The sequence below is a fragment of the Astatotilapia calliptera genome, chromosome 9 (assembly GCF_900246225.1).
Source record: "Astatotilapia calliptera chromosome 9, fAstCal1.2, whole genome shotgun sequence".
Lineage (NCBI taxonomy): Eukaryota > Metazoa > Chordata > Actinopteri > Cichliformes > Cichlidae > Astatotilapia > Astatotilapia calliptera.
The window spans coordinates 33699998-33722329 of NC_039310.1; the positions used below are offsets into that span (position 1 = coordinate 33699998).

At 46.4% G+C, this 22332-nt stretch overlaps 1 protein-coding gene across 2 annotated transcripts; it reads left to right on the forward strand.

Annotated features, from left to right (window-relative positions):
* Positions 1 to 94: 94 nt before the first annotated feature.
* On the forward strand, positions 95 to 21827 carry LOC113029646 (cullin-1). Of its 2 annotated transcripts, none has more exons than XM_026180630.1 (22): positions 95 to 305; positions 11745 to 12166; positions 14240 to 14414; positions 14508 to 14675; positions 14872 to 14922; positions 15012 to 15102; positions 15773 to 15936; positions 16055 to 16217; positions 16510 to 16640; positions 17012 to 17119; positions 17232 to 17338; positions 17890 to 17938; positions 18026 to 18157; positions 18265 to 18382; positions 18495 to 18571; positions 19468 to 19586; positions 20019 to 20124; positions 20219 to 20266; positions 20384 to 20466; positions 20560 to 20665; positions 21336 to 21449; positions 21549 to 21827. In XM_026180630.1, the coding sequence occupies exons 2-22, from the start codon at positions 12027 to 12029 to the stop codon at positions 21627 to 21629; spliced, it is 2331 nt and encodes a 776-aa protein (XP_026036415.1). In that variant the 5' UTR covers positions 95 to 305; positions 11745 to 12026; the 3' UTR covers positions 21630 to 21827. The 2 variants fall into 2 exon arrangements, with proteins under 2 accessions (XP_026036415.1, XP_026036416.1); XM_026180631.1 differs by lacking the exon at positions 95 to 305 and adding an exon at positions 6417 to 6557.
* The last annotated feature ends 505 nt before the right edge of the window (positions 21828 to 22332 follow it).

Consider the following 22332-nt stretch of genomic DNA (forward strand, 5'->3'; position numbering starts at 1 on the left):
ACCTCTGCCTGGCATGTTTTTTTTCAGTGGCAGAAACAAACGTATTTCATAGCCCTCGTATTCTTTTATGATAAAGAGTGTATGCGTGTTTCGGCGGTGCCTTGCGTATTTCCGAGGGAGCCTGAAAGCAACTGCAGTCAGTGGCCGCGGCGCTGTGAGCTGATCTTTGTGCGAACGAAGCAGCGCAGCAGTCGTAGTTAGCAACCGACAGCAAACACACTCGGAGACGGCGGCGGGACACCGATCTTGGGACTGAAAAATAACTCATCCGGCGATTACAAAGTGACTGGGACTGCCTTAAAATGGTAAGGTGACATTTTCGAGCTGGGCCGGGGGAGATTTTTTTCCTCCCAGCTTGCTAAGCGGAGAGCCAGCAGGCTAATGCTAGGCGGTTAGCGAACTGTTTTCCTGACTCATTATTGAGAAGCTCGAGGAGCTAGGCTGCCATTTTACACCAGGCTGTTAGTCTGTCCTGGCCTCTGCCTTTGACTGTGAGAAGACAGCCTTTATGTTGAATACAGTCCCAGTACCACACATGTGTGTAAGCGATTGATAAGTGTGGGTCACATAGAGGCTGTGTTTTGATTTGAAGCTGGTCCATCCATCGTTCGGGCAGCAGACGAAGCTACCAGGCTAATCGAGCCTCAGAGGCTAATGGGAGCTAGCAGTATTGCGTAGCAGCGCCTGACTCCATTCCGGGGAATAATCACAGCGAATATTTTCCAAATTAACAGACGCCGGGGATCATTATATTCAAAATATACCCAAGTATCCGTTGGGGGTAGGTTTTTTTCGAGCACAGCCCCGTGGACCGTGCGGTGCGGTTTGGTCATTCGAACAGGACACACTCCTGGAACAACTGGTGGAGCGGAGCAGCGATACGGTCGCTCATTTCCTGAGATATTAGGAGAAGCTCGGAGTCAGAGGTAGTGCTGACACTGAGCTGCCAGAGCGAAGCAGCTGTTGGAAAAGGTCTGTTTTCATACTAATCGAGATTCCTGGATATACGTCCTCACAGTTCTCCTTAATTTAAACAGTGCACTTATTTTAGACACTGATCATTAAAACGAGATATTAAGAGTCGATGGCAGTTGTACCGGATTCTAACTCTTTAGTTTAGTTCACTTATTATTGCTTCCCTTTTATGGAGTCCTAGAATTTGTCAGGATCCAGGACAATATACAGCACGAGTCTGAGTTACACCTCACTCCTTTGTGTTTCTGGAGTAATGGGAAATGTGTGCAGCGATTTATTCAACATAAAAATCTAAATAAGGCAAAATCCGAGTTTTTACAAGTCTAAGGAGTTTGAATCATGTTATCTGAGCACTTTTTTAAAAAGTCCTCCAGGCTTCAGACAGTCAGAGCTTTTCTTTGGATGTTTGTCTTTTGTTCTGGTCCGTCAACATGATCCCACAGTGCTTCAATGCCTCTGGAGGTCAGTCCACAACCGATAGTCGTCAAATGTCTGTTTTTCTATTCATATGTCTTTGTTACATGGACAGTGTGTGTGGACTCATTGCTTTCATGAGTAACTGTGGGATTGCACGGTGACTTGTAATCTAAACGTCTCTGTTTATAATTCTGACCATTGATGCACCAGTGGATGAAGTCCACCCTGAGAGCTTGACGGAGCCCCCAGTGGCTGTGGACACTCACTGTTGTGCCGCTCTCCTCACCTCAGTACATGTTGGCAAACAGAAATTTAAAATTTGGATGGATACATTTCTTTCTTTGAGGGCTCACTGTACAACATGTCAAGAAGTGCCAAGACTTTGGCAAATGTCCTGTCCAGGGTGTACCCCCGCCTCTCGCCCTATGACAGCTGGGATAGGCTCCAGCGCCCCCCGCGACCCTGAAAAGGATAAGCGGAAGTGAATGGATGGATATTCAGCTAAACAAATGAGAAAAAGTGATGCTTTTTTCCTTTTCCTTGCTTGTTTTGCTCCTCGGGGAGAAAAACATAAAGAAGCGAGGGCATTGCTGTATAAATATTTGTTTAAATGAAGCGCTGTATGGCACTTTTCCCCCCACAATGACACGCAGTGTTTAAATATGTGTTTTAAGGTTTCGGAATAGACTCAAGTTATGGTGAAGTCTAAGTTCTAAACTTTGTTCCATAAATCTGCGTCTTCGGCAGTATGTAATTGTGAAATAATTGGCTCAGTTTGACTAAAATTGTGTAATCAGAATCACCTTATTACTTTGAGTTTGTCTTTATATTGATTTTAAAGCTGACCCCCCCCCCACGCAGTTTTAAAATGCTGCGGTTCAGAGGAGTTTTAAAAGACAGATGTTTCTTCCCTGGGTTTATGGCCTGCTAGTTTTCTTTATCAGGCTTTTATTTTGAAGAATAGTGTTGATTATTGTATTTTGATGTACACTTGTCCTCATAAGTGAGGCGTCACCTAATCTTATTAAATAAGAAAACGTATTATTAGACCAACAGGTGACAAAAGGCCTTTATTATAGTGGGCTAAAGACATTAAAGCTTTTTACCATCTTCAGAGTCTAAACACAAAAGGTGCCAAAGAGCAGTTATATTTCCACTTCTGTTGAACCTGTCACTGTCCTGCTGTTTTTACTGACCCTTTTGCTTAAAGCTGAAATGTGTCTGATAGTTCAGGTCATCTTGTTTCTAACGCTGTTTGTTCAGCACGTGCAGGTTCAACAAAACTTGATGGCCTGAGTTTAAAAATGACGTCGAGCACACTGATTGGCCGGCTCCTTGCAGCTGACTTCACCTGTGAATCAAACCTTTGCTTGATTTGCTTTTCATGCTGGTTTCAGCCGGTTTACCATGAAATGAAGTGTTTGAGGTACTGAAATAAGGAAATGTTTATTAGAGAAGGCGAAGAGTTTGTTTCACATTTGTGACTGTAGATCTGCATGAACTGTAAACCGGAGCAGGGCTCACTTTTATAAGAGCAGCCTGAAAAGTCTTGTTACATCGCTGAAGGTGGTGCTAAAGTTTAATTCTGTAAGTTTGTGTTGAATCTAAGAGCTATGGCCTCGCCTCTGCAAGTGCCTGACGACGACGTCAGCATTTATTCACTTGTGTCCTGCTCTGCCGTTTTGATGGCGGTGGGCTTTTTCTCTCTGATCCATCGGTCTCTCAGAGACGTGGGGTTTCAGAAGGGTTAAAATGAACGCAGACGTACATTAAAGAACAAGGTTTGACTTGAAACTGATCACAATCTAAACCTTTACAGGTGTTACCTGATCAGCAAGCTTGAACATGAAGAAAAGTGTTTTTCTTCCTCAGCTGTTCCCATCCACTGCTGTTTGTTTTAGTGACAAAGCTGTGGGATTGGAAAGGAAGATGAAATGAAATCTGCCCGTAAACAGACAGACGTCTTGTTTGGCTTCCGTCTGTAAATTTGGCAGATTTACCTCCAAAACACACCAGGTGTGTGTCTTTGGTGTCATGACTGATGCAGTTTTGTTCCAGCTTTGTAATCATGTTCCAGGTGTTTCAGAAGAGCTTAGTCTGCTTGGGGTCTTTTATTTTGAAAATTGAGCTCATTCTCTCTGCTGATTCTGCGTCTGACTTCCTGTCCTCTTCCTCGACTCCGTGGAGCTCGACACAGATTCCTCAAAAGAAGCAATAAACTGGGCTCAGTTTTAAGCAACGTGAAGCCTCGGCTCTCTATTTCTAGCAGCATACAAGGGCGAGTGGAAAAGGTGCTAAACTACATTTATCTTAAAGCTTTAGTAGCTAATTAGTTTTTATTTATATTAGTCATCAAAATCTACTAATACGCTGTTTTGTAGATGGAGCCAGCTAAGAGTGTATGGTGTAATGGAAAAATGGTCCAGTGAAACATGTTCTGGAAATATGGAAAATGTAATGCTGCACACTGATGAATAACTTAACAAGTGCTGAATATTGATGCTGACCTTGACCTGCAGACCTGCTGTGCTGAGAGTGAACACACAGGAAGAACTCGGGGGCAGCATAAAGGGTGTAGTGTAGGTTTGTATAGTAACCACGATGAAATGGCTGCACACCCATCCTTCCTCACTTGCGTGGTTATTTGGTGGATTTGCCACAGGGCAAAACACAACAAAGAAAATGCTCGGTCATATTTTGAGCTCGGTCAGCCTCTTTATAGCTTGAAATAACCGCAAAATGCAGCCTGTGTGCCTTCCTCGTGACACGTTTATCGATGCCGTGGAGCTGTTTGTGGCACTTGGATATCCCTCGATCTGTGGCTTTCAGGCTTATGTTGCTTTTCCGTGTGTAGCATGATGGGAAATATGCATGTAAAGTGATTTATTTTTTCTTCTGGCTGCCCTCTGCTCCTCATGATGGGCTCCTTCACAACAGCTCACTGCCTCATGCTGAGTTCAGATGTCTCGTCCATTCTCTGCTCAGCATGGACGCCTGAAATCTGCCTGTTAAAGATGACTTGTGATCTCTGTGGACATGACGTGGTCTGTAAACAGGACGGTGTCATTAGGAATACTTGGAAATGGCTATTAAAGAGATTTAAAGGTGGGAAAGGGAAACGTGTACTTATTTCTCATGTTTGGTTAAATTTACTGAACCTACTATTTGTTCACATTAATATCAGTGTTGGAAATCTACAGCATATAGTTTTACTTGACGTGAACATACACAGATATGAGTGTACCAGCCTGATATCAGTGTTTTTCTACATACTTCAAAGGATATTAATATAAAGTTTCATGAGCTCAAACTGAGAGGAGCTGACATAAGTGAACTGAGCATAGATTTAATAAAGGCCATAATCAGTCTGGTTAGGTTGGTGTCAGCGTAGAGGCTGATCCAGGGTGTGCATCAGTGCATAGAGCACAAAGGAACAAATGTTTCCGTTATTGGCTGATGTGCTGATTATTTCCTAAATTAGTCTGATTCATAATGTCTGTAAAATGTCCTTGATGATAATAATAACCAGAAGAGATGGAAATACCTTTTGTCTATAATAAACCTCACACTGCATCACTGACAGGAATCAGTGATCGTTTCTGTCCAGGTCTGCGACACAGTTCAGTCAGTGTCACCAAACTCTACATAGATCTGTATTGAGCGCACGCAAAAACGTTTGCAGGTGCAAGTGTTGCATTTTGAGCAAAGAAAAGTTGAATTTGAGTGAACAAAATTCATTCCTGCGTGCAAAAAATGTATTTCAGCGTTTGCTGTTTTACACACACACACACACACACACCAACAGCCCCTCTCGCTCAGTTTTTGCATGTGCGCTCGCTCACAACGTGTTGCTCGCGCTCTCAACATTTCTGCCCGTGTGCGCTCAACTCTTTCTCTACACCGTTATGTTTGTGCCACAAAACCAGCCAATCACAGACTTGGATGCAAAAAAATCTGATTGGCTGTTCTGGTCTCCAATCAGCTCGAAATGACGAAATGCAATATCCCTGAATCCATTTGTCCGAAACTCAAACGAGGCAGTGGTGGAGAAACACAGAGGGGCGGAGTTTGAAATATTACTCTGTCTGTGTCACAAAATAAACTTTTAAGATATTTTCAGGAGAGAATGTTTCTGTGTAAACTTCTAATACCTGCTCCATTCATCAAGACATCACATATTTGCATAAGAGCTCTAACGTTTTCAGAGATGCCTGTTACCCACCAGCTGACCGGGTCACTCGGGTTAAACATAATATAAAAGGCTGAACTGACAAAAAATCACCGACTACATCAAAATAATTTTCTCCTCAAAATGCAACACTTGCACCTGCAAACTTTTTTTTTACGTGCGCTCAGAATAGTGGCACAAAGGTTTTCCTGCCCCAGGTGGCCTCTGGGAGCTGAAGTTTTACCTTGTTTAACAAGCGGGTTATTAAACTTGCTTATGCTGACATGCTTATGTAAATTAAATCAAGGAATTTTCTTTGGGTGGTCCTCACTATCCACGCAAATAAATAAATCTGCTGTAATTTAAAAATAACAAAATTCACCACAGCAGTGGCTCATTTACTGTAAACATGATGAATTCATTTTAGGAAACATGATTTAAAAGTATAGCTGTACATAGTACATGTGTACCCTTGGTCACACGAGTTAAGATGATCCTGTTGTGTCATCTGGGACTCTGAGGGTTCGTCTGCTTGATGTTTGAGATCCTTGGATGTGAAGTTTTGTTTGCGTGCTCATCAGAAGCAGATTTATGTCACAGTGGCTCAGATGATTTTTAATGTTTGCTTCTGTTGGTAAAGCTCCCATGTGAACTCTAGGTGGTGTGTGAAGCGCGCTGGCGGGTGTTGGTGTGTTTGGCGGTGGTTTGTTTCCTGGTAGGGTAATAGGTTGTGGAGTCTGTCCCAGACACACTGATACTGGGCTAATCTGATTTACCGAGCACTGCGTGTTCCCTGCTCTTTCTTCCTGCTTCCTTCCCGTTCAGCAAACCTCTCTCGCGCTCTGCTCGAGCTGAGAAACCAGAAACATGCAGGTGAGCTGTGAACCTCAGGAGTCGCTTTACCTGTCGGCCACACTGTGGGACAGGTGATCATCAGGCAGAGGTTGATATGAAAGCTCACGGAGGCTTTGAAGTTATTCTGCAGCAGCCGAGCAGGGTAAGAACTTACAGCAAATATTTCTGGACTTGACTCGACAGAGGCGTCATAAACCTGTTAACTCTTCAGTACAAAGTCTGTGAGACGCTGTTCACACTGACGTGTAACTAGAACTGAAGCCATAAGTGCTGTGGAGCGAGAGACTTTAGTTCTTGGTTTATTCTGATTGTGCTGCTGGTTTAAAGCATTTAACCGTTTGCAGTCGTCTCTGATAAGAAGTAACTGTAATCTTGACTTTGGGAGAAACTTTTTGGGCTGCGTCAGTTAAAATGACTTTCAACTGTCAAAGTAGTGAATGGTAATAAAGTGTATTTGTAATACACTTCTGACTTTGGAAATGCTCGTTTTAATGAACAGGACTGACATAGGATTTCAAAGCCAAGTTGTCTAAAAGTTCTAGAAACGGTGGACAGGAAAACAAACAGAGTAACCCAGACAGCTGTTTCACACTTCTTCACATCTGGCTCATTAAGCTCCATTTTGGAATGAATACCTTTGTGGAACAGATTTTCTGTCTCCTGGTTTAAAACTTTGAGTGACATGTTGTTCTTGACTTACCTGGTTACCTGGAGGTGCTGAAGCCCCTCCAGTCCTGTCCTGTAAATCAGGACAGAAGAAGAAATGAAGTGAAACAAGTCTGCCTGTTTAAAAGTGGCAGAGATGGCTCTCTTTGAAGTCTGCTCTTTTCTTCATCGTTCCTGAATGAGCTCCGCCCAGTCCCCAGCACACTGTTAGCATTACCCAGAATGCTGTTCAGCAGGGCCATTTTAGAAATGCGTAGTTTGTGTTAGTAAGGGTTGCCATGATGCCATCTGATGACCCCTCTGGTGCACGAGCGCTCGCTGCAGTCTCCTAATGATGCGTGTTTCTTCTCAGGGAAAAACGTCCACCTCAGCCTTTTATTGGAGTAGAAGCAGCTGAAACAGGAAGCAGAGTAAACTGCAGCGCGCTCCAGCAACTGTGACGCCACTTTTGGTGCACACGGCTTATTAGCAAGGGGCGAAGCAAGCATAAACCACATTAACTTATTATTGTACATAAACCGTATGATTAGAGGCCTTAAGTGAGAAGAATATGGTAATTGCAGCACCTGTCAGTGTGCTCGTTAGCGTGCCTAGCGGCCAGTAGCATAATGTACTTAAACCGCTTGGGAAGCCACAGGTGGTGCTTCGGCGGTCTCCTGCATTGAGACCTTAAAGTCCAAAGAAGAGGAGCGGCGTTTTGTTGCTCCTCATCATGAAGCTTCTTCATAAACAGACGTGGACTCCTGTGGGCCTTGTTGCTGTCTGTGGTTCAGACTTATCTGGGTCAGCTGTCCGCTGACACGAGTCACGACCTCTGAGCTCCGCTGCCTTCCTGCTGCACACAGAGGCGTTGTTGATAACCGTGGGCTGGGATTCCCATTTCACAACAAGCGCTCTGCGAGCTTCCGTTTCCTGTTACTCGCCGTCACACGGCTGTGGGGCTGATTATAGGTCAGGCACTGGATACCTGCTGCTGTGGGAATCTGAAAGCTGATCACAGCGCCGCCGTGAAGGGCACCTTTCTCACCGCTGCAAGAACAGGAAATGGCGGAGACTGAGCGCTCTTACACTCTTACCTGCTGTGGTCCAATGAGTATTCACAGGTATTGTCTGCCCCAGTTGCCACGGCAACAGCTCAGGTAGGGGCTACCTTTTGCGTTTAAGCGAGGATCTGCTGAAGAGGAGCCAAAAGGTTACAAAGCTTGACTCAGTAAAAGAAAAAGAAACACGCGAGGCTGCTGTGAAGTGGACATCACACTCATTTCTATTTTTAGTGTTATACTAGAGCAGCTTTTCATGATTGACAGATCAAAATAACCCCTTGGGTACGTCCCCTGTCTGAAACAAGCTGAGCTGGAGCTGAGTGCTGTGTTTAGGATCTTCCTCAGTGGCGTCAGCGCTCATCTTCATCACACTGCTGTGTCTCAAGTGAGTGCAAAAGTGAGTTTTACTGTGATTCCAGTCAGAAAGAGGTAAGACTGGGCCATATCATACCATTCACGGTAATACCGGTGTAATGTTGGGCAACGATAAGAAAATTAAATATGGCGATGGAGTATGGGTAAAACGCGCATGCGCAGTGCCTTTGTTTTCATACACACATGGCGGAAAAGCATGGCGGCGACGGAGAATGAGAAGAGCGAAAGCGGATTGTTAAATGAAACCAATGAACCAGAACTGGTTTGTAAAAATGCTGCAGCTTCACTGGTGTGGAACTGGTTTAGCTTTCGTCCGTCAGACACACAACAAAGCACTATTTATGGTAGCGCATGCTAGCGGGCCGTCGTTATTACAGTGTTTTTTGGAAAATACAGCGCACTTAAAATCAATCCTTTGATTTTTCTGAAAGTCGACAGAGCCCCTTATAATCCCGTGTGCCTTATGTATGAACTCTGGTTGTGTTACTGACCTCGAAACGATTTTATGTGCACGGCGCTCGAAAATCTGTCAGATGTTTCAGTACGACTTTGCTGAGCTACGAAGCCGCACCGCTTGATGGATTGTCGGAGCATTACGGCTGTCGTAGGCAGGAGCCTCGCGGAGTGATACGTACTGTGCTTCAACATAATATTACCGTATTGTGTGTATAACCTCTTTTTAAGTTGTGTGGATATTATACATGGTTATGCTGAGGATGTGTCGGCCAGTTTCCACTGGAAATGCCTTTTGGTTAAACTGTCAGACAGGAATTTGCGCTGTTACATTTTTATATAACTTTAATGCAGATAAAACAGCTGCTTGTTTAAGTGAAAACACACTGATGTTTGTTTTGCACTAATAAAGTTGTGGAGTTGTAAAGTATTTTGTCTGGTGTCAATTATATCGTCAGTTATATCGTTATCGCAAATTTTCAAATGTATATCGTGATAAATGTTTTTGGTCATATCGCCCTGCTCTAGAAAGAAGCCAACACGAGTCGGTCATTTCTGCTGGAACTCTGCGTGTTATATCTGAGCAGTTGCCTGTTAGACGCTCACATAAGGTCTCAATCAAAGACCCATTTCCAGTGTTTCATTTTCTACGCCTTCAGAAGCAGAGCTGTAGCTGAGACGACCTGCAATCACCCAGACTGGTCGTTGGAAGGAAGTAAACAGACGATTTCGCGCGTGTCACGTCCTGAATATCTGGCCCTGATAGCCGTGAGTGGTCATGCCTGCTCCTGCTAAATATAGCAGCGCTTGCCTACACGAAGCAGCAGTTTGTGCCCGTCCACCCTCCTCTTCCTCCTCCAGTCACACAGCAGCAGCTTCAGTCTGTTTTCTCCCTCTTCATGTCTGTTCTCAAATAATCAGAATTATAAACATGGGCTAGCAGTGAGCCGTGTCTTTTTATGATTACCCATTCTCTTTTAAACATAACATTAAATGTTAACTCACAAGGTTCGTGCCGAGCAGCTTTTCTTTATTTCACTTCTGTGGTTTCCCCGCAGAGCTTCAAAAGTCCATCGAGCAATCTGTCATGTTTCCTAACCTTTTGTTCCTGGATGGTCAGCTAATGTTCATAAAAGTTAAACACTGTTTGTTTACTGTAGTTCGTGTAATTATACCAACTAATAGAGCTGTTTATACTAAAATAATGCTAATAACAGGTTTATTAGCCTCATGTGACTTAAACTTCATGAACTTGATGTTTGAGGACAGATTTTATTGTTTCAATCGGGACTTCAACACAAATGTGCTGGTTTAGTCTTTGTGTCCAGCTCTCAGCTGAAGGCCTCTGTAACTAAGAGCAGCCTCATCTACTCTGCCTTCTGTCCCACGATATCTTCTTTATAAGTTTGCTTTGGTCTCTGTTAGACCACGTCCTTACAAGTGATGGCTCAATCGCAGCTGCAAGGGCTGCAGCTGGTGAAAGACTTTGTTTCCTGACAGGATGATGGCAGTAAACACAGAACATATGCTCAAAAAGCTTATTAGCTTACATACTGCTACCTGTGCACGTTTCCTAACATACATATTCTTCAGCTTGTGATTGTAAATCAAAACAAAGAGCCAGTAAGTCGAGTGGATTGTAGTTCAGACCTCTGGTTGCTTTGTTCCTAGTGTCTCGGTCTCTCTGTGGCTTCAGAGATGTTGACGCTGCAAACTGTGGCGTTGGTTTACCTCCTGCTCGTGTCCTGTCAGCAGGGATGAAATTACAGCTGTAGGTCTCTCTGTTATCCCTAATGATCCGGCCTCTGCGTGCTGCCGATGTTTACCCTCCTCGTGGTGCGATAGTCGTGACTCAGTCTTTCCCACAGGATGGGTTTTTAAACTCCTTCCTGAATCTAGGAACCTCATGGCTTCACGTCCCAAAGTTGGAAAGAAATTCACTACCTCGCACGAAGCATGATCCAACCCCAGCAACACCTTTCTTCTACTCGTATAATTAAGACAAGACTTTACAAGGTTTTTCCCCCTCATGAATGTGCCAGTCTGAATTTTTATCTGGTCTGTTTGCCAGTGTTTGTTTTTCTTTTTTTCGATTATAAATTGCCTGTTGACTTCCCAGACTTTCAAAATATGATCTGAGTTGTCCAGTAGTACGCCAGTGGTTTGAAAAACTCCCAAACAGGCCTGTTTAATTGTTTTTAATAATAATAATAATAATAATAATGGATACTTTATTGATCCCCATGGGGAAATTACTTGTTTTTCTCTGCATTTGACCCATTCACTCAGTGAAGTGAGGGGCGACCACTTTACCTACTGAGCTATCCCTGCCCCTGCCCTTCAAGATGACAATTCAGTGTTTCTGATTAATTTAGAATCTCCCAGAATGCATTCCCATACTGCCAAAGCAAACACAGGTTATAAATGTAGGTCATTGTGTTTGTGTGTTTCTCCTAGCAACCAAAAAACCCTTATTGACTGTGGATGTGGAGTTCGTGTACAGTGAGGCTGTGGTAAGGGAAACTAGGCAGGCGCTGTAGTGACTAATCTCATTAGCTGACTGACGCTGGGTCCGGTCAGCATTGTGTCTGCTGGCTCAGATCCAGGTGTCAACAAGGTAAATCCAGGTAACCTACCTGGCTAATCACCAGCAGGGCTGCTGCAGTGATTTTTCAGTGCCGTATGTTTGAAGGGAATCCTTTAAAACAGAAGTTTTGGTGAAGCTTTTATTTATTTTTAAGTCAAAGCTTGTTAATCAGGTGGCTTTTTGTGTCTCTTCGTTTTCTTTGCAGGTCATCTGGTGAAGACTTCCGAAGCTTTTAGGTGGAGGAGTGGCAGACAGCGCCACCCAGGCGTGCAGAGTGGGACCCCTTCCCGTCTCACATAACCGACGACAGCTTCCCGAGGCCGCCACCATCGTCCCCAGATGGACTCCAGACTCTGAGAAAAGAGCGAGGCAGTTGGGACCGAAATCAAGCGAAGGAGAGGAGGCGCAGGGGGAGGAGCACACGCTCGCTGGAGCAGGAAAGGGAGGGCATTGGTAGGGAGCGGAGAGGACACTGGGCTCCACCACGATGTCGTCAAATAGGACCCAGAACCCACACGGACTGAAACAGATAGGCCTGGACCAGATATGGGACGACCTGCGGGCTGGCATCCAGCAGGTGTACACGCGGCAAAGCATGGCCAAGTCACGCTACATGGAACTCTACACGTATCCTGTGTGACTGCGGGTGCTGCTGAGTGTGTGTGATCATACAAACCAGCTTTATTAAGTGTGATAAACCAGTGTGTTACTGAGCAAGAGGCAGGAAGGGCATTTAGGAGCAGGCTCAATCAGTAAGCATTCGGAGTAGTACTCTGACACTGGCGTAACAGGATCTATCTAGAGGCAGCAAAGCTGGAGATTTCCGTAGGTGTGGAAGGATTATTCACGGTTGGCTTCAGCTGCTCCGGATTGGCTCTGGCCTGCTCACATCTTAGGTCCTCTTTTGGCAGGACGCGGCAGTTGGCCGTCAGCTTGCAGTCGCTCGAGTTTGCTGCCGTGCTGGGCTGTGTTCGCCGCAAGTGTCCTGCGGTGGAGTCGGTCTCTGACTCCCCTCCAACCCCCACCACCCTCTCCTCTTTCTTTAAAATACATATTTATTTGTTTTATTTACAGGAAATCCCCTGTACAAAGCCACAGGTGCAGTAACTGATGTTTAGCAATAATTGTGTTAAATCATCAGGTTTCTGTCTGCTCTGCATTATTGTGAATAAAGCGCCTTGAGGCAGCTGTTGTTGTGATTTGGCACTTTAAAAACAAAATGCAGATGAAAAATTGAATTACATCATTAACCAAAATCACCCTGATCAGGATTTTTGCTTCATTCAAGCAGCCATAGCTTCTGTTCTATTGCCTCTAATCATTAATGTGGCTGCCTTAAGAACTGCAATATCCCTTTAGTGCTAAAAGTTAACAACCTAACAGCAAATTTTCCGTGTGTGTTTGTTTCAGATGGTTAATCTCACTAGTGTGTTACTTCCTTTTCTCCGAAGCACAAACTTTTTTTCTAGTCATTTGTTCCATTAATGAGTTTCACACACGGAGCAAACAGGAAGCAAACCTTTGATTCAGAGCAGTGTTTGTGTGGTTGAAGTTGTGTTTGAAAGAATTTCACTTTCTGCTGAAGACATTTGGCTCCATTGACTCTTTATTAGGCGCTCTGTTATCCAGACTTACAACGAACTGTAAGACTAAATAGAAAATAAGAAGATTTGGTTTATTTTTTCCACACGTTTAGAAAGAAGCCAAGAAACAAACCACAAACAAGGCAGACGCTGTACGAGTGCCTCCACGGCTGAGATAGCTGGCGTATATTCATAAGCCTGCAGTGATTTCATTTTCAGGGACGCTAAAGGGAAGAACATGGAGATTTCTTAATCTCCTGCCATAAATAGAAAAACCATCAACATGTCTTCAGTGGTAATCTCGTGGCATCGCTGCTTCAACTGTCTCTGCTTTAGCTCTTCTGACGTCCTCACACAGGTTTTGGTTTCTAAAGGCAAACAGATGCTGAGAGTTACGAGTCCAGTGATCAGACGTTGGCGTTCGTTACGATGCGCTGCGTTCAGTGACGGACTGAAACCTCCGACAGCCATGTTTGGAGGTTTGGTGACTCTCATACAAACACATCAGCACAGGGAACATGTGGGATGAAGGTCACGTTGTTCTTAGTAGAAGTTCATGTTTAACAATAAACGCCCTGGTGGGCGGGGCCAAACAGACCTTCAGGGAAAGAATATCTGAGCTTGACAACAAGGTTAGTCTTTGATATGCTGCTGCAGGGTTTGGATTACTCACCGACCCTGAGCTTGATGTTCACACTGTAATCTTCCCTCCAACCTTTGAGTAGGTTTTAAAAATTGGTTTCAAAAAGCTTTATAAAGTTTGTCTGTGCAAAAGAAAAGGTTTAAGTCCATAAAATGCGTCTGCAGGGGACGTGGGCGTAAAGTCTGAAGAGCTGATTACCCCCTCGTGCACCTTTCCTGCTAAAGGTTGCACATTTCCCTGAAGTATGAAATAAAGTCCACCCGGCCGTGGAAGCTCGACGCTGCGGTCGTGTCCCTGCAGACGGCCCAGGTTTAAACTGGGCTCTGTGCACATGTGCTGTGATTTCATGCAGAAAAGAGAGAGCGACAGCCGAGGACATTCCTCACATACTTGCTCTTGATGTTACAAGCAGCCAGATGTGAGGAATGCAGCGGTTACCCTGATGTGACGTGCGCACCTTAACCCTTCGATCAGACATGTATATAACTATTGCACCAGCGTCCACCAGTCCAGCCAGGGCCGGGGCTCCGTGCCTCCAGCAAAGCCCTCCAAAAAGTCCACCACTCCAGGCGGGGCTCAGTTCGTAGGCCTGGAGCTCTACAAGCGGCTCAAGGAGTTCCTGAAGAACTACCTGACGAGCCTACTCAAGGTGAGTCCATGGTTACCAGTCGCAGCCTCACCGAGTGCACCACGGACACCTTTCAACTCCTCCTCCCTTTGCTTTCCGCGTTATCGTCCGCAGGATGGCGAGGATCTGATGGACGAGTGCGTGTTGAAGTTTTACACCCAGCAGTGGGAGGACTACCGTTTCTCCAGTAAGGTCCTTAACGGGATCTGCGCCTACCTCAACCGCCACTGGGTCAGACGAGAGTGTGACGAGGGACGCAAGGGCATCTACGAGATATACTCGGTAAGTCTGACAGTTCCTTTCTGTTTGAATGCACAGAGTTAAAAATGCAGTTCCAGCAGGACGAAGTTAAATACGTCACCTGTCCCCAAACAGCAGTTACACAAAAGCTTTACCTGACAGGTCGCAGTAGGAGCAGATTCATAGCAAACACTGTTTTATTAAACTTGTGGTTCTCCTTTACTCTGCCTCCTCTCAGCTGGCACTCGTGACCTGGAGGGAGTGTTTATTCCGACCCCTCAACAAACAGGTGTGCAGTTTTCCTTCTTAAAGAAACAGCGCAGTGATTAAAATGCTGAATTCTGCATGTTTACTGAAGCGAACCTCTCTCCCTGTCAGGTAACAAACGCCGTTCTGAAGCTGATAGAGAGAGAGAGGAACGGTGAGACCATCAACACCCGGCTCATCAGTGGTGTTGTCCAGTCTTATGGTAGGTCCTCGAGTGCAACAAGGGAGTAACCAAACACAAGCAGGTTATGAGTATCAGCAATGATCACACAGACTGAGAGCTGTGCATAACTTTCAGGCTGATGTGAAATTCTACTTGGTTTGGTGGGAGCTGTGAACGGAGGCTGTGGAGACTCACAAGCAGCTACTCTGAGCATGTGTTGGGTTTAACATGAAAAGCTGTCGGTGATCAGAGCAGCAGACTGTCTGCAGTGTCTTCACCTGTCTCACTTATATAAATAAATGACATCTGCCCACGCTGGAGTCTGCACACGTGTTCACAGGAGCTCAAATCTGACTAATTAAACCCAGCTGGAGATTTTTCTGACTGACTTTTGTGCAGCTGTTGAATGATTTGAATGATTTCAGAGTTATTAGCCTAACATCTATTCTGCAAAGGTCACACGTACATTATGTTTAAGATTTAACATGAAGATGCCTGCTCACAGCTGGGCGATGCTAACCACAGCAGCACAGGGCTGAATGAAGCTGGTTGCTCACTGTGACACGTGGTGCTGTCTGCGAGCACATATTACATTATTGTTGTTTTAAATGAAAGGATCGTTTCAGACTAAATTAGATGTGTAGACACTTTTGTTTTGTATTAACAGGATGTGGATGCTTTCATTAATCCCACCTCTGTCCTCCTGCAGTCGAGCTGGGCCTGAACGAGGAGGACGCCTTCGCCAAAGGCCCCACGCTGTCCGTGTACAAAGAGTACTTTGAATGTCAGTTCCTCACTGACACAGAACGTTTCTACACGCGTGAGAGCACAGAGTTCCTGCAGCAGAACCCCGTCACAGAGTACATGAAGAAGGTAGGCGCTGTGCTGTCCAGCTGCAAACAGCTGTGGGCGAACGAGCAGAGACACGTGGAGCTTTTAGCGCCGAGTCGTGACCAGAGTCCGTCTGCTTCCTGTGTGTGCGTTTCCTCAGGCGGAGGCCCGTCTCCTGGAGGAGCAGCGGCGTGTGCAGGTTTACCTCCATGAATCCACCCAGGACGAACTGGCCCGAAAGTGTGAGCAAGTCCTGATCGAGAAGCACCTGGAGATCTTCCACACAGAGTTTCAGAACCTGCTGGACGCTGACAAGAACGAAGGTAACCGTGTCCTTTGTCTCGCTGGATGGGAGAGACGGCACCGTGACGCTGACAGGGAAATATTTTTGCAGCTCTGATCCCCTCTGGTGTGTGTGTGCGTGTGTGTGTGTGTGCGTGTGCGTGTGCGTGTGCGTGCGTGTGCGTGTGCGTGTGCGTGCGTGTGTGTGTGTGTGTGCGCTGCATTCCACACACACTCCAAACATCGATCTTTTCCTGGATAACTCAAAGCTTTTGTCTCCAGTAACGATGACCTGGTGTTTCACAGATGCAGCTTTCTCTCTGTGTGTTTCAGACCTGGGCCGGATGTACAACCTGGTGTCGCGGATCACAGACGGTCTGGGTGAGCTGAAGAAGCTTCTAGAGACCCACATCCACAACCAGGGCCTGGCCGCCATTGAGAAGTGCGGCGAGGCAGCGCTCAACGTACGCAGGACTTTTTTTTTCACCTCAGTGTTTCTCACTAGTTTAATGTAAGGAGTCGACTGAAGGAGAGGAGGCTCTGAAGCTTCGTTTGTCTGTCAGGTAGCAGTGAGATGATAAACGTGTGGCCTGTTAGTCAAACACACGGAGACCAAATGAGTTTGTTGGAGTTTTTAAAGCAGATTGATGGAGAGAGTGGGCGGATCCCTGAGCTCCACAGCAGATGTACTAACAGGACAATCACACGTTAGCATTTATGTTAAAAATGGCTCACAGGCTCTGACCTGTGTGTGTGTGTGTGTGTGTGTGTGTGTGTGTGTGTGTGTGTGTGTGTGTGTGTGTGTGTGTGTGTGTGTGCGCGCGTTTGTTTCCAGGACCCCAAAGTGTACGTGCAGACCACCCTGGACGTCCATAAGAAGTACAACGCTTTGGTCATGTCTGCCTTCAACAACGACGCCGGCTTCGTGGCCGCACTCGACAAGGTCAGTAACCACAGACTGTAGATAACAGATGGCAGCAGACAGTGTGATGTCATCCACTGGATTCCTACAGGCAGGTGAAATTTTAGACTCGTGGATTTGTCTCCTTTTGAAGGCGTGTGGTCGGTTCATCAACAACAACGCCGTCACCAGGATGGCTCAGTCGTCCAGCAAGTCTCCCGAGCTGCTGGCCAGATACTGCGACTCTTTACTGAAGAAGAGGTGGGTGATGTGCACAATGCATGTGAGCCGCGCAGCTCAGCATGTCGTGTAGTTTCCCTGGACTCCTTCTGAGGCTTCTGCCGTTGTCTTTTAAATAAAGTCAAACGTGCTGTCGCCAGCTCTTACTTTCTTCTTCCTCTGTGACCTGTTTCAAACAGAGTCAACACTTTCAGTCCTAAAAGTGAAACATTGAACGAATGATGAAAAGCTCTGTGACAAACAGAAGTGCGCCACGAGGGGTTTGTTTGGGCAGCTGTTGTTTCCTGATCAGTGGATGCTGTTCCACTGTGGGACTCTCCCCAGCAGGACTGCGCTCTCTGTGGGTTCAGTAACTCTGAGTGGCGTCTGCATCCTGACTGCTTTGTTAAACTCAGGACAAAAACAAAGACTCTTTTCAAAGCGCGGCGAGCAGACAGTGTTTACTTCATCCACACAGGGATGGTTTAGCTTTGCTTCAGAGGCTGAACAATAGTATAGCATCTGCCTGTCTGTAATTTAACCTCCAAATGAGATTGAAAACAACATTTTGTTTGTTTTTGTTTCCTTTTCAGCTCCAAAAACCCAGAGGAGGCTGAACTGGAGGACACTCTGAACCAAGTGGTGAGATGCTGTGACCCGAGCTTCTCTGTAAGGTGATGTCTTAGTTTTGCAGTGAAACCAAAGACTCCACGCTGTTTCCTCTCTTAGATGGTTGTGTTCAAGTACATAGAGGACAAAGACGTTTTCCAGAAGTTTTACGCCAAGATGCTGGCCAAACGTCTGGTCCACCAGAACAGCGCCAGCGACGACGCCGAGGCCAGCATGATCTCCAAACTCAAGGTCGGAATCACATGCGTGTGCACTCGTTACACACTCCAGGCAGCGTGTGTGGGTGTGGGTGTGGGGCGTCTGCAGGGTTGTTTTGACTTCTTCTCTTCCTCCTGCAGCAAGCGTGCGGCTTTGAGTACACGTCCAAACTGCAGCGAATGTTCCAGGACATCGGAGTCAGTAAGGACCTGAACGAGCAGTTCAAGAAGCACCTGACCAACTCTGAGCCGCTGGACTGTAAGTGCGCGCACACACACACACACACAGCTGTCTAAATCAAATACACATTCAAAATAAAGTCTCACATGTATGTGAAGATGGACGCAGTTTCATTGTGTTTGTGTCACAGTGGACTTCAGCATCCAGGTTCTGAGCTCCGGCTCTTGGCCTTTCCAGCAGTCCTGCACCTTCGCTCTGCCCTCAGAGGTAATCCAGCACGCTTTAAAATTCATTTTTCTAATTTCATTCTTGCTGATTTCAGAGATAAAACTCTGACTTCTGAAGATCAAAGTCGTGATTTGATAAAGAAACCTCTCCCCCCTGCAGGCGCTTCCACCTTTTCCAGGTACGATTGGAAAAGGATTCCCACATTTCATCTCACAGGATCAATAAGTCATAAAAACATGATCAAGCAGTGCTGCTGGTAATGAAAACGAGCTGCTAGCTCGACTGCTTTAATGGTGTGACATGAAGGAGGAGGAGGAGGTGTTTTCAAAATGTTGCTTATGAGTTATTGATCCCAGGAGTTCAAAGACATGAATGTCTTTTCCAACCAAACCTTGAAAAGTGAAGCGATATTGCTCCTCAACTTAAAGTTTTCCCCTCATGAATGTTTCGTGTCTGGTAAATTTAACACGTCGTAGGTTTTGTCATCCGGCAGCATCTGAAACGTTTATCTTTGAAGCTCTAGTTCAGTATTTAACTAAATCTCTCCTGTAAAAACAAGGACAGTTTGATTTCCTCATTAAACATTTAAAGCTCAGTGTGGATGTTTGAGTGGTGACACATCAGCAACACTTTGTTCTTACTTTTTAAACGCCTTCAGCTGAAGGACGTGTGGATGGAGGGTTTAAATCATATGCCTGGTATTTGTTTTCCTGCTTTATAAGCTGCGCTAAGAAAACCACTGCTGCCAGAAGGTGCCAAGAAATAAAAACCTAATATGATGAGAGATTACAGGAGAGACGTGCAGACAGACGACTGTGGAAGTGGGTCACAGCTTTGTGCCGTGACAAATGGTGTTAATAAGAAGATCCCTTACAGGTCCGCAGACCTCAGGTTGAGTACCGTGGCTCTGACCCTCTGCCTCTCCTCCTGCACAGCTGGAGCGGAGCTATCAGCGCTTCACGGCGTTCTACGCCAGCAGGCACAGCGGCAGGAAGCTCACCTGGCTGTATCACCTGTCCAAAGGAGAGCTGGTCACCAACTGCTTCAAGAACAGGTACGCGTGCAGTCTGTGAGCGCACAGGTAGGGGGCGCTGTGGCGCCACAGCTCTGGTGATCAGCCATGAAAGTTACATCAAATATATTTGAGATTCTTGCGCGGCGAGTTTGTTGCAGTAAATGTATTTTTGTGTCTTACCGAGTTTCTATTTCACACTGGAGTGAATGAAACACCACTTTAGGGACTATTTTCAGAGGCGGATTAATACACACGTGGACTGTAGTGAGTATTTGGTGCCTCTGAAAGGTTTTAAGGCATTTGTGACACAGAGGAGCAGAATCTGTGGCTCGTGCTGAATTCTTCTTTTGTGGTGACTCTCAGGCTGGTAGCAGACCTGCAGAGCTCTGAGCGCACCGTCGTGAGGTACGTGTGGCGGCCGCGAGGAGCCGAGCCCACGCCGCTCCTTACTGTTGCTGTGCTTGTTGACAGGTACACGCTGCAGGCCTCCACCTTCCAGATGGCCATCCTGCTGCAGTACAACACGGAGGACAGCTACACGGTGCAGCAGCTCACTGACAGCACACAGATCAAAACTGTAAGCGCACAAACACCGCCGCCTTCCTTCGTGCTGCTCTGTCGCCGCGGAGCAGGCGTCTCTGACCCCTCTGACCCCTCTGCTCTGTTTTCAGGACATTTTGGTTCAAGTTCTTCAGATTCTGTTAAAATCGAAGCTGCTGGTGAGTCACGCTTTCTGTCCGGAGGTGAAATCCTCACGTGTGGCTGGTCTTTAGTTTCCATAGAAACGCTTTAGTAATGGCAGACCTGATGCTGAATCCAAACTTTGTGTCCGTCAGGTTTTGGAGGACGAGAACGCCAACGTGGACGAGGTGGAGTTCAAGTCCGACACGGTCATCAAACTCTTCCTTGGATATAAGAAGTGAGACACGCTCCACCTTAAATCCGCCTTAAATAAAAGTGTGCCTGTGATGTAGGAGGATGCTGAAGCTTGTTGCTCTTGTTTGCTGCGCAGTAAGAAGCTGAGGGTGAACATCAACGTGCCGATGAAGACGGAGCAGAAACAGGAGCAGGAGACGACTCACAAGAACATCGAGGAGGATCGAAAGCTCCTCATCCAGGTGCAGCTCCCACTCCACTCCACTCCACTCCACCCTCTGCATCACGTTTAAAACATGCTGAAAACACTGAGCTTTTCCTCCGTCTCCAGCAGAGCTGTATGAGGGCATGAAGGGACATAAAGTGGTTCAGTGCAGCTTCTGCTCCCCTAAAAGTCACAGACCCACAAACATAAGAGCATGAACACAGACAGAAACGCACAACAAGAATCTCAGAGTTCATCAGGAGCAAACGAGGAAACGTTTGTTTGAATGTGTGACAGAAGCAAAAACCTCTAATCCAAACAAATCAGTTTGCTAAAGATTCTTATCTGCGTTAAAGTAACGGTGTGTATGATCCCAGCTACGGTGAGCTCGTCTGAAACTGTAGAACAGTGACTGTTAAAATATTTTCTGATCAGATTCAAACACACAAAACCAGACGGTCAACCCTGTGAAGGCGGGAAAACTGGAGACGTGTGCCGCTGCTCTTCAGACGGCTGCTGTAGTCACTCTGTAAATGTAAAAAATGGGGGATCTGCTGCTAAAACCTAAAAATATTTCCCATGTTGTAAACATGTAAAAGGCGCCGTCGCTGGGCATGAATCAGTTTGACTCTCCGAGGCTCCGTGCATGGAGCCAGCTGTCAGATTTGCCCTCCTGCTCTCACACGGCGCTCCTGTGTCCCCTGCAGGCTGCCATAGTGAGGATCATGAAGATGAGGAAGGTCCTGAAGCACCAGCAGCTCCTGGCTGAGGTCCTGAACCAGCTGTCATCCCGGTTCAAACCCCGAGTCCCCGTCATCAAGGTACGCACACCTGTGTGTGTGTGTGTGTGTGTGTGTGTGTGTGTGTGTGTGTGTGTGTGGCTCAGAGTGTGACAAGTGTTTTTTCTCCCCCGTGGACAGAAATGCATCGACATCCTGATCGAGAAGGAGTACCTGGAGCGAGTGGACGGCGAGAAGGACACGTACAGCTACCTGGCCTGAGCGCCACCCGCCCTCCCCCCTCCCACCTGCCCGCCTGTCGCCGCCGGCTCTCCTTAGTTTAATTTTAATTTGTTATCTTTTTTGTTTTTTATTTTTTATTTTATGTCTGAGTAATAAAGTGTGGATCCCTCTGAGCGTGACCACCCTGATGATGACCGCCACCAAACCCGAGGGGGGGAGGGGCAGCTCGCTCCTCTCGCCTCGCCTCGAGATGAAGGAACGAAAACGCCCCTCCTGTCGGAACCGGGAAACCCCTTCTTCACGCTCGCCCGTCCCCGCCTCATCGTGCGACTCGAACGCTCACTTCCTTGTTGTCATACTGTAAAAAAACAACCACAGACTGAGAGGAATAAACAAGCCCCGCCCCCCAATCACCACCCCCATCCCCTTTACATAAGCGTGATGAAATAGCCTACAGCCAATCAGAGGAGAGCCGCATCCAAAGGTTTCTGCATGCTACTGCCTACCTGCGCCACAGCGACCACGAAAAAGATTCTCACGTAAGCATAAAGAGCGGAGTCGCCCGGGCCGCTGCTGCCGCACGCCCACCAGGTCGACGCCGGTCCTGTAACTTAAAGTCCGCCACTGCATCGGAGGAGGAGCCGCCGCTGAGGTCGCGTCAGAGCGAGGTCGGTGGGTTCGAGCAGGAGTCTCTGTACCGAACGGTGGACATTTGTATAGTGTGGTTCATTTTCTAAATGTG

Coding starts and splice junctions, on each gene's coding strand:
- LOC113029646 (XM_026180630.1), top strand. CDS start 12,027: ATGTCGTCAAATAGGACCCAGAACCCACACGGACTGAAACAGATAGGC. Junction 14,923..15,011: donor TCCGACCCCTCAACAAACAG/GTGTGCAGTTTT, acceptor TCTCCCTGTCAG/GTAACAAACGCCGTTCTGAA. Junction 20,467..20,559: donor CTCTTCCTTGGATATAAGAA/GTGAGACACGCT, acceptor TTTGCTGCGCAG/TAAGAAGCTGAGGGTGAACA.